Here is a 12,647-nt window from a genome sequence, read left to right as displayed (position 1 = left end):
AATATGAAAACTGTAAAAAATATGAAAAAAATATTTAAGAGTTAAAAAATACTTTTCTAACAAGTATGCTTAGGATTCCTGACTTTTTGACAAAAATTATCAAATTCCCGACTTTTTCCCGATTTTTTATTGCGGATTTTTTGAGTGCCCACGCTGTACTTTATTTTTTAAGTAGACAAGGGAAATTCTCCACGGTGTCCTCAAATGAGCTTACCTTGGATGTTTTTACCTTGTCCAAGCCAACTTTTCGGTGACCTTAAACCAGGCCTACTGCGCCCAGTGCGTCCTTTCTCCAGGATGCGTCAGAAAGCAAGCGTTCTTTTTCACAAGATCTTTCCTTCTATGCGCTTGGAGACGGTGATTTTAGCGGATTGCATACTGGTTTTCGTCATGAAATGTGATGGAAGTGTTGATGCTCCACTTTTTTTAAAGGGATAAGGGAAATTCTCCACGGAGTCTTTTAATGAGCTTAACTTAAACTTGGATGTTTTTAACCCTTTTTGAGCCAACTTTTCGGTGACTTTTGACTAACTGAGATTCTCTCTAATCCGCAGATCTTCGCCAACAAGGGCGACCTGGCGCTGCACGGCGGCCAGCTGCACATGCGCGAAACCAAACCGTACAAGTGCTCCCAATGTACAAAGGCGTTCGCCAACTCGAGCTACCTGTCGCAGCACACGCGGATACACCTCGGCATCAAGCCGTACCGCTGCGAGATCTGCCAGCGCAAGTTCACCCAGCTGAGCCACCTGCAGCAGCACATACGGACGCACACGGGCGACAAACCGTACAAGTGTCGCCACCCGGGCTGCCCGAAGGCGTTCTCGCAGCTGTCGAACCTGCAGTCGCACTCGCGCTGTCACCAGACGGACAAGCCGTACAAATGCAACTCCTGCTACAAGTGCTTCACGGACGAGGCGTCCCTGCTGGAGCACATACCAAAGCACAAGGACTCGAAGCACCTGAAGACGCACATCTGCCAGCTGTGTGGCAAGTCGTACACCCAGGAGACGTACCTGGCCAAGCACATGCAGAAGCACGCGGAGAAGGAGGAGAAGCGCCGGAACCGGGGGCAGAACAATAACAACAACAACAACAACAGTAGCAATAGCAACAACAACAACAACGCGGCCAACGCTGGAAATGCGGGAGCTGGCGCCGCGGCCATTTCGGCGGCGGATGCCGCGGCAGGACTTGCCGGACTGGCAGGCCTCGGGTTGAACCGGATGGGCGGCATGGTCGGCAATGCGGCGGCGGCCGCAACTCTCGTTGCTGCTGGCGCAGCCGGCGAACACCCCTACTGGCCCAAGGTCAGCCCCGACTCGGCGGCATCCCTAGCCGAGGCCATGCAGCAACAACAGCAGCAGCAGTACGACTTTGCCCTCCAACAGCAGCAGCAGCAGCAGCAGCAACAGCAACAACAACAGCACGGCGGAAGTGGCGGCCCCAACTCTGCCAATGGTGAGTCTCAATAAGATTGATGTTGTCCCCCCTTGCCCCACAACCGAACGTCGTTTGTCTGATCTAGTCGCGTACTTTTCCCCTTCCTCTTCTTCCAGACCATCACCGTAGTTTGAACAACGCCGCCAACAGCTCCGCCAACTCGGACGACATGGGCGAAGACCTGGTCGTGATCCGGCAAAACCCCCAACAGCAGCAGCAGCAGCAGCACGTTCAGCAGAACGTCCAAACGCCCACCTCGTCCGCGGCCGCGAGCACGTACGACACGTCCAAGGCCCCACCCGCCATCACCACCAACTCGGCGTTCACGCCCATCCAGGCGATGCCGCCGCACCTGAACGCGTCCCTCGCCGCCCACCACCACCAGCAGCTGGCGGCGGCTTCCCAGCGGCCGAGCTACCTGTACGATGCCATCAACTTCCAGAACCAGAAGCAGGTGGTGGGCAACGCGGCGGCGGCCGCAGCCGCGGCAGTCAACTTCCCGAACCAGCTGATCTCGCTGCACCAGATCCGGAACTACGCGCACCAGCCGTCGGCGGCGGCGGCCGCGAGCGGGCTGATCGCGGGCGAGCACCTGCTTGGGATGGGCAAGAGTGAGAAGCAGTAGGGTGGTCACAACTTAAGGGGGGGGATCCTTTGTCCGTTGCGGGTTCAATCTGGATGAAAACATGGGGGGCACTCCGGGGAGGATGCGATCGCGGCCCCTTAAATGAACAATGTACAAATTATTCTAAACGGGAATGGATTGCGGGGCGATCGGTGCGACCCGGAGTGTCCTCTCGGGAATTTTTGGTGGTTTTAGAGGTTTGAAATTTGTATCTTGTAATGAAGGTACTCCGTTGTAAGTTTTAATACCTGTAAAATAAGTTGTATTCTAATAAAATTATTCCAATTAGAACATTACAAAATGTTTCTTCACAAAATTCTATTTGGTCCATTTTTATTTCCAAGACAATATTTTCAAAATATTGATGATTTATGCCCCGAAAAAATAAGGATAATTTGTATCAGTATTTACCCACGCTGATACAGGTTATATTTTCCGTAACTTCGTAGCCGGCCTGCAGATATTGGATTGTAAGCACACACGCACTTTTTGATTGTTTTGAAACCAAGAACTAAAATTGATATCATTCAGTATAAAAATTAAACAAAAATCATGCTTAAGGACCTATCAGACTATGGCAAACAAACCAACTCGCACTTTTTGACAGCTGGAGAGTTTGTCTGCTTTGTTTGTTTGACGAAACGTCAGACTGCATATTTTTTTTTTGTTTGCGAGTTTTCCGCAAACTATCAAACACAAAAAAGTGCGAGTTTTTTTATTTGTTTGTCATAGTCCAATATCTCCTTAAGACAAAATTCTTTTGGAACCCCGATCGCACAGGACTTCAAGTTCAACGCGGGGTTCCAAATTACTGTGGGTTTAAGTTGCGTGTCTCAGTCATGAGGTTGATTTACAAACGGGACGCATGAACCTTTTGTAAACAAATCCGATTTTCAATCTTGTTTTTGACAAATTAACAAAAAAACATTTTTCATAATGGCTTGACATTGTTCTTTGTTCCACGTCCTTTAAATCTAGAGTTTTATTTGAAAAGGTCCTACAAACATAGGTTTTTCCATGTTTATAGGACCACTTCGAAAAAAACACAAGAAATGCACTTTGTTTTAGATTTCTAAAAATGCCAATTAGTATCAATGGCTCTTTTGTCCTTTTGAAAACTAATCTAGAGGTAAACAAACCCACTGAGACTTTCGACTCGAGATCGAGCCTCAATCGAGTCGAGGCTCGAACCAAAATTCTCAGTGGGAATCATTGATGGTTTGCAGATTTTCGATACAGAATCTGCAAATAGATTTACAGATTTCTGAACAAAAAATCATACACTCAAACCCCGATGGTTTGACACCAACTGTTGTCAAACAAACGGGGTCACATTTTAGTTTGACACCCCTTTTACACGGAGTTCACACACCCTACCAAACGTTTGTTTTGATAGTGTGCGTGAGCGCTGTGTAAAAAGTGACAGTTCGTCACTTTTTAGTTTGACTTTGACCAACCAACGGGGTACAAACAAAAAACGTATCAATCGAAAAAGTGACCAACCACCGGGGGTTGAGTGTACAGATATTCCGACAAACAAATGATTGTCAAATTTCCATAAATTTGGGGTTCATTCAAATGTTACGTAACACAAAATTTGACATTTCAAGCCTCACACTCTCCACAAAACTGGAAAAAAACACAAGTAAAATTATAACAAGTTATTTAAATTACAAGAACCCTAAATCGTAACGTAATGTTTTTAATTGACTTATTAAGTCTGTTGAATAAATTTTACCTTTTTCAGAGGCATTTTTACTATGTAAAATCCAAATTTAATCAATTTTCTTACTTTTTTGGATTTTTTTTTTCAAAGCTGTCCAATAAACTTAATTTTCACTTTTATAGATTTCTTGAATCTGATTTTCGTTTGCAGTATAGACAAATACTTTGATAGAAGGAATAATAAAATTTGATTTACTAGAATTTTACAAAAAAAAAAAACCTCGATTTGTTGTAAAATGCCTATCAAGATCTGTGTCTTTCTACCCGGGCAGACGGTAATAACAAAATTCATGCCATTTCAATAATAAATACTGTTAAAATAACAGAGAGTGTTATGGAATCTTCTTGAAAAATCCATTTTTGCATAGGGGTTAAATAATAGTTTATGTAATCATAACAAAGTTTGTTTTAGGTCTGATATTGGTTGAAAGCCAAAACAACTTTGGAATAACATTTTTTGTTATGGAAGAATAACTTCAACTGTTATTGGGATGATCGGATTAGTTGTTAAAATAACAAAAAATACTAACAAAGATTTGTTCGAAGAATAACTAAAAATGTTATTGGTCTGTTATTACAATAACAATGCGATAACAAAAAAATCATAACGACAAATAACAAATTTTGTTATAAATAACAAAAAATGTTATTGGCCTAGTATTTTCAAATATCAAAACATGTTATTCCCAAGTTATTTCCGTCTGCTAGGGTAGTACAGATTTACAGAGTTTTTACCCAAAAAAATCAGGATAAGAAGGCAACCCTATTCCGACTGAATTCAAACTGACAGCAGTCGACATTAGCATGGCTGTCAAATGGGAGCCCACAACAAAAGCAATATTTTGATTTATAATCATCAATCCTTCCGCAATTTAAATGAATAATACACGAAATATTTAAGAAGCTATTCGATTATGGCAAACAACCTCGCACTTTTTTATGCTTGCCAGATTGCCAAACTCGCAAACAAAGCCAAATGTAGGCAAACTGTCAAACAGTTTGTTTGTCGTAGTCTAATAACTCCTTTACGGATTTGTGCTCCTAATGGCAATTTATGTCGAATTGTTGGAGATTCAATCCCAATATTGCAAAAAAATGTCAAATTGTAAAGAACAAAACAAAAACATGTGTCAATGCTTGCTAAACTTTCTTTTCTGACATCTACTTTGAAGATTTTTTTGTTCCAAAAAATACTATGTTTTGACGATAAGGCAAAAAATAACATCTCAATAAAAATGTCATTGATCACTGTTTATTGGTGTGATTGTGTTACTGGTTTAAGTAACAGAGGCCAATAGCCGAAAAAAGATCTGAAAATTACATGAAAATAAAATATTTTACTCATACAAGAGCAACTGAATAACTTTTTTTGATATTGATTTGTTATTAAAATATCAATGCTTGTTGTTTTCAGTACAATTTTAATGTTATTTTTTCCTGCTTTTTTATCTAAGCTTCTCATTAACAATGTTTTTTATTGATGTTTTTACACTCAAAAATTTGGAAAAAAAATCACACACAAACAATATATCCTTTTAAAATATTTTAAAATAATATGTGAAACTTTCTGAATTGACATAAATAATACTCTTACAACACTGCTTTTGAATATTTTAGAACCAGCAAACCTGTTAAAACCTTTGAAAAAACCCCTCATTTTACCAGTAAAGAAAATCCTAGCAACGGACAAATGATCGATCCAAAATCATCAAAAACCTCAAAGTACTTTGTTCAGTAAAAATAACACACAGTCATTCATTGGTGAAACGGGTTTTGAGTAAATTAAAAAAAAATGACAAAACCGAAACATATTTCATCGAATGTTACCCAACAAAATCACAAACACACAAAAAAGTAAACAACCCAAATCGGAAGAAAAAGGGTTTACAAAAAAAAAGAAAACCCAAACATCGTACGTGTTATCAAATCATTTCTTTTTAAAAAACAAATCAAGATCTCGGTGATTTTAGCGTGTAAGTTCACACACACACACAAGCAAAAAACACTTTCTAATTGATGGAAGTTCGGAAAACGAAACGAAAAATAAACACACAACTCTTCGATCTTTGTAAATATAAGCTAAATCACTCATCAAATTTCTAGCGGGGGGGGGGGGGGGAAGAACACGTGTCTAAATTCCACTATTTTTTACTAGCTATAAGCAAATCTATGAAGAAAAAAAAAACAAGCAAACAAACAACTCTTCCTTTCGCTGTTTTAGTTTAAACAATTTGCATTTACCTTTCTTTTTTGTAAATTTCGGTGTATACTACATTTTCGTTTATTATTTAAGGAATCTTTTCCCGTACTTGAAAGAATCAGCTAACTTTAAGTTATTTCGCATCATTTTGAGTCGAAAAAAAATGGTGACGACTCAGCGTAGAGAGAGAGAGAGTATACTTAAAAATATCATTTTAGAAAAACTAAAAAACATAATTTCAAACATTTGTGTAAAATAGTACGAAATGACGTAGCGATCATCGTAGAGCAAAAAAAAAAATAAGATAAATACAGAAAATTATTATATTTAACGGAGGATCGATTGCAGCTAGTTTGAAAATCGAGGCATGAATGAACGCGTGATAGTACGATGTGGTAGCTTAAGGGATTAAGTGTGATCTTTCTTTATTCTCTGTACAGGCAAAAATGGTTACTAAAACGTAGCATGATGTGGATGGATTAATTAATAAAAAGAATATAAATTAATGATAACTATTAGAATGCGCAAGCTCGGACAGGACACAAATTAATCGGTAGATTGAGAGCTAGGGTGGTCGAAATACCCCACCCCCGGCGAGAAAGAGAGACAGGTGTATTTTACGGTGGATGTGACAATGTGGCGGCACGAAATGAAAAATAAAAAAAAACGTAAAAAAAATCATAAAAACAATACCGGTCGGACAAACGGAGCAGGTGAAAGCATAGCATTGTAGAATGTGTAAACAAATTTTAAATTAAATTTAAAGCAGAATAAAAAGTGGTTATCAAAAAATGTAAAGAGCGTGCGTAGTGATTTTATTGAGAAAAACTCCCTTTAAATTGTTCATAATTAAAAGTCTGTTTTTTTTTTTTTTTTTTTTTTTTGATTTTGCTTTATTATCTAAATTTTGAGTTACAAAATAAATAAAGATGCCAAGAAAGCCTTCTGTTCACTTCTTCTTCTGCAACTTTGCTTGTTCTTCAGTGACTCGTACTGATCGTGGAACCTTTGTCTTCTCCGGGGATGAATCGGAACCTTTCTCGTTTTGTTTCTTTGCGTCTTTGACCATGGATCGGAGACGTTTTTTGGAAATCGATCTTCCCTGAACTGTCAAATCCAGAGAGTCATCAATTTCCTTGGGTACCGGTGCGTCGGGAATTTCGGGACTTGAGCTGAAGGGCAGCTCCTCCAATGAACCTCCGTCCTCGATTGTGGGCTCTTTGGTATCCCTTGCACAACCGGGGGATTGCACATCAGCTGGGACTGGGGTTACCACGGGTTCGACGGCTGTCTGATTTTGCTGAATGGCTGGGAACTGATTTTTGTCCGAGAATTGCATCGCTTCTGCATAAGTGCTAGGTCGACCGCCTGCCGATTTCCGTTTTGGACAATCAACCTTGATATGCTCGGCACTGCCACATGAGTAGCATTTGTTGATTATTCCATCATAAAACACCCTCAGCTGAAAGTGCTGTACGTGGAGCTGGCACGGAATCTCTTTCGAGATCTCCATGTGCACCCCACGCACACCGTTCAGGATTGGGTATCCTGTGTCAGGACCGTACCGCTCACGCACTGTCTGATGAATCCTTCCGTATTTTTCCAGCACGTTGACCACGTGCTTATTGTCCATCTCAACTGGCAGTCCGAACAATCGAACATACCGGAAGTTGCCTCGGCCCGTTGAGAAAGAGACTTGAACCGTTTCGCCACTGTCATACAAAAATGCCTCGCTGGATGGACATTCCAGCAATGCAGCCGTCATGAGCTCCTCTGTTTTAAATTTTACATAGACACAGTGCTCGCGGGGTGCCCGGAACATGGCCACTAATGATTCTGCGAGCCATCGACGCTTCTGGAGGAAGCCGAAGATTTCACTGTCCGTTGGCATTTTTGAAGTTGCTGTAAACTGCAATTTAATGCAGTTTGTGTGTACACTGGATGAGTCCATTGTGTGTGATCACTCAAGGCCACACAAAACAAAGCACTTGTGAGCAATAGAAATCTGGATCTTTTTGACGAGAGCAGACACAAAACACGTCTACCACCGAAGACTTGAGAAGGCGAACTGTGCTGTTCAAACTAGGAAATTTTCTTATTTTCTTTGATCTTTGAGGGTATTCATTACGTTTCATTGATTATATACAACCACACAAAACATAACCTACATATAACTTTAAATCACATATTAGAGCGTTTGGTACCGTATGTCCACGCATCCTTTCTTCCCTGTAGATTTTGTGAAATGTGATCCGTTCACAGAATCCTCTCTGCGGTAAACATAGCGCAGTAGAGCTGGCCGCTTTATTTTTTGTAATATATTTTCGGGTGTTTTAGGATGTACTGCAATTATTAATACAAATAAGAATAGAATTATTTTAGTGTTATTTAAACAACTTTTAAAATTTATTTAAAATTTCTTGTAATTCCCAGCAGAACAAATTGCAAAAAGTAGAAAAAAGAGATCCTAACTTTAAAAGTGAGTACAATGGTAACTTATGCCGTTCATTTCGCAAAATCTTCTTTTTGCGACGTGTGCATAAAGTTTGGTTGATGTGAAACAGCCAAGGTGCAAAGGTTGCCATATAAATCTGGGAATGTAAGATTTGTCATGTGTATGCCAGAATAAAGATTTATCTTTATCTGTGCCAGATTTTGACAAATTTCTTTAGATTTTACATTTCTTGCCAAATTTTTGCCATCTTTTTGATTAAGACGAACTATTTAAATTAAAAATCGATTTTTTTGTAAACATTTGGGTAATTCTCTACCAACTCACACGAAATCGGGAAAAGTTGCCCCGACCCCTTTTCGATTTGCGTAAAACTTTGTCCTAAGAGGTAACTTTTGTCCCTGTTCACGATTCCGAGGTCCGTTTTTTGATATCTCCTGACGGATGGGCGGTACGACCCCTTCCATTTTTGAACATGCGAAAAAAGAGGTGTTTTTCAATAATTTGCAGCCTGAAACGGTGATGAGATAGAAATTTGGCGTCAAAGGGACTTTTATGTAAAATTAGACGCCCGATTTGATGGCGTACTCAGAATTCCGAAAAAACGTATTTTTCATTGAAAAAACACTAAAAAAGTTTTCAAAATCCTCCCATTTTCCGTTACTCGACTGTAAAAATTTTTGGAACATGTCATTTTATGGGAAATTTAATGTACTTTTCGAATCTACATTGACCTAGAAGGGTCATTTTTTCATTTAGAACAAAAAATTTAATTTAAAAATTTCGTGTTTTTCTAACTTTGCAGTGTTATTTTTTAAAGTGTAACAATGTTTTACAAAGCTGTAGAGCAGACAATTACAAAATTTTTGATATATATACATAAGGGGTTTGCTTATAAAAATCACGAGTTATCGCGATTTTACGAAAAAAAAATCTGAAAAAGTTGGTCGTCATCGATCATGGCCGTTTATGGTCACCCGCGACAGACACGGACGACGAAACAAAATGAAACGCAAAAAGTAACTTTTTCAAAACTTTTTTTCGTAAAATCGCGATAACTCGTGATTTTTATAAGCAAACCCCTTATGTCTATATATCAAAATTTTTGTAATTGTCTGCTCTACAGCTTTGTAAAACATTGTTACACTTTAAAAAATAACACTGCAAAGTTAGAAAAACACGAAATTTTTAAATTAAATTTTTTGTTCTAAATGAAAAAATGACCCTTCTAGGTCAATGTAGATTCGAAAAGTACATTAAATTTCCCATAAAATGACATGTTCCAAAAATTTTTACAGTCGAGTAACGGAAAATGGGAGGTTTTAAAAAAAAATGGTTTTTTTTTCGTTGAAAAATACGTTTTTTTCGGAATTCTGAGTACTCCATCAAATCGGGCGTCTAATTTTACATAAAAGTCCCTTTGACACCAAATTTCTATCTCATGCAAATTATTGAAAAACACCTCTTTTTTCGCATGTTCAAAAATAGGAGGGGTCGTACCGCCCCTCCGTCACGAGATATCAAAAAACGGACCTCGGATTCGTGATCAGGGACAAAAGTTACCCCTTAGGACAAAGTTTCACGCAAATCGAAGAGGGGTTGGGGCAACTGCTGTGTGAGTTGGCGGAGAATTACCCATTTATATTAACAAAAATATTAATTCAACCTTATTGAACAAAAAAAAACAATTTAAATATCGTAGTTCTACAAGCGTTTGAATTAATTCATATCCTCCTTCCCATTTATGTTTATCAAATTTTCGTCAGCCATATATTTTATCGGTACTTGGCCAGATTTTTTGAATTTTGGCCACAGCCCTGTCTGATGGCGGCAAGTATTCAAACAGAGAAATTCTGCAGAATTTCAGCTATCGACATTTTTTGTGTGCTTTTTTATTTGCATTAAACATTGTAGGGAAGTATTTTGCCTCATGGTACGTCCATAAAAGTTTCTATAAAAATGTGACACAGCTGCCCTTACAAAATTGGTATCTTAATACATATAATGTATTTTGCTTTTATACTGATATACCACCTAAGCTCGCAAAATCAATTAACCCTCTACTTCCCAATTTTTTTTCGAAAATTTGTTTGTTACATTTTGTTTTTCTTATTTTTTTCATTTTTCTATACTATTTTTTCAATTTTTTTCCTGTTTATCACATTTTCCGCTCAGACCCCATTATAACTTGAATTGTGAAACATGCGTAGAGGCATAGTCTGAAACACTACAAAAATCACTTTTTCACTTAAAATATAGGAAATGTTAGAGAAAAACACAAATGATATTTTTAAAAACATTGTCAAAGTCACATAAAACAAGTCAAACTTCCAACCCTAAAATTGTCCAAAATTTTAAGAGTTCTTCTTTCCAATGCTTTTTGAAGATCAAAACATGGTTGAAAAATTGATTTTTAACGATTTTTTAGATCGAAGCCCGTCTAGAGACGGATTTGGGTTGTGGATGGTTAACCTAAAAACACTAAATATTCCTTTTTTTTTTGTAAGTTGCAGAGACTTTAAAAGACAAAATTTCAGCTAGAATACAACAGAGGCGAACATTAACTTGCAGTATCGCAAATTTTATAAAAAAATATGACTATTGGAAAACGTTAAAAACTGTGTTAAAAATAATTAAACCTTCTTTTTACATGTATCGAACATGCAATCGAAAAGAAAGGAGAATGGGCAAATTTGTATGGGAGCTGGTCCAAGGATGTACACGAACGAGACCAACTTTTTTCGAAAGATCTCGCCGAGACATGAAAAAAAGTCTTCTGGACCAACTCTCTAAACCCCGGGGCTCAAAAGTTATAAGTTGTTGAAGTTTGAGCATTTTGAGTTAAAATGTACAAAAAATCGAATTTTTGCTATTTCTAAAATCATTCATAAAATCTCTGTTTCATTATGGATTTCGATTTTCTTGACTTCATTCGACGCGTATCAGCAAAAACTATGAATTCTGATTTATCTTAGCATGATTGAAACATGATTTCACTTGTTTTTATCCGTTTGAACCGTTTGTGCAAGAGGCATCCCATAGAAACAAGTCGAAACTTCAAGGTTTTGAAACCGGATCCGACTCAGACTGCTTCAGTGAGTATGGAAGGCTTCAGTCATCCGAGAACTCCTTGGAGTTAAGACCGGTGAGTCTACCGCCGTAACAAGCAAGATGTCGGCGGTTTTTGACCACGGATCATACCCGCATGGCTTCAGTGAGTATGGTAGACTACTATGATGATGTGTTGGAGTGTCCTGGGTTCTCCTAGGACTCCCTGGAGTTAAGATCTGTGGGTCTACTACCGTAACAATTCAAATGTCGACCGGTTTTGACAACGGAACATACCCGCATAGCTTCAGTGAGTGTGGTAGACTGCTTTGCTAATGTGTTAGGATGTCTTGGGTCATCCAAGGACTCCCTGGAGTTATGATCTGTAGGTCTACGGCTGTTACAAGGACTCCCTGGAATGGTCCAGAACATCCCAACATAACAACAATACAGTCTGCTATACTCACTGAATCTTTGCGGTTCCGACCTTGTAAAAAAAAGGCAGTAGACCCACAGATCTTAACTCCAGGGAGTCCTAGGAGAACCCAGGACACTCCAACACATCAGCATAGTAGTCTACCATACTCACTGAAGCCATGCGGGTATGATCCGTGGTCAAAAACCGCCGACATCTTGCTTGTTACGGCGGTAGACTCACCGGTCTTAACTCCAAGGAGTTCTCGGATGACTCAGACCATCCCAATAAGTTATTACAACATTGCACTGAAGCCTTTCATACTCACTGAAGCAGTCTGAGTCGGATCCGGTTTCAAAACCTTGAAGTTTCGACTTGTTTCTATGGGATGCCTCTTGCACAAACGGTTCAAACGGATAAAAACAAGAGAAATCATGTTTCAATCATGCTAAGACATATCAGAACTCATAGTTTTTGCTGATACGCGTCGAATGAAGTCAAGAAAATCGAAATCCATAATGAAACAGAGATTTTATGAATGATTTTAGAAATAGCAAAAATTCGATTTTTTGTACATTTTAACTCAAAATGCTCAAACTTCAACAACTTATAACTTTTGAACCCCGGGGTTTAGAGAGTTGGTCCAGAAGACTTTTTTTCATGTCTCGGCGAGATCTTCCGAAAAAAGTTGGTCCCGTTCGTGTACATCCTTGGACCAAATTTGCCCATTCTCCTTTGA

The 12,647-nt window shown here is 38.9% G+C and overlaps 2 protein-coding genes across 2 annotated transcripts in view; one reads left to right on the top strand and one right to left on the bottom strand.

The window, feature by feature from the left end:
- LOC6046833 (zinc finger protein squeeze) overlaps positions 1–3,458 on the top strand; it is a 49,894-nt gene extending 46,436 nt beyond the window's left edge. The window contains exons 3-4 of the mRNA XM_038260019.1: positions 555–1,461; positions 1,560–3,458. Coding sequence (XP_038115947.1) covers positions 555–1,461; positions 1,560–2,068 — 1,416 coding nt within the window. The 3' untranslated portion in view covers positions 2,069–3,458. The remainder of the gene's footprint in view (positions 1–554; positions 1,462–1,559) is intronic.
- LOC6048064 overlaps positions 1–12,647 on the bottom strand; it is a 381,930-nt gene that overhangs the window by 345,454 nt on the left and 23,829 nt on the right. The gene's annotated exons all lie outside the window — the stretch shown is intronic.

Source organism: Culex quinquefasciatus, chromosome 3, assembly GCF_015732765.1.
Source record: "Culex quinquefasciatus strain JHB chromosome 3, VPISU_Cqui_1.0_pri_paternal, whole genome shotgun sequence".
Lineage (NCBI taxonomy): Eukaryota > Metazoa > Arthropoda > Insecta > Diptera > Culicidae > Culex > Culex quinquefasciatus.
Note: the sequence above shows the minus strand (reverse complement) of the source record. Positions and strands in the feature narration are given on the sequence as shown.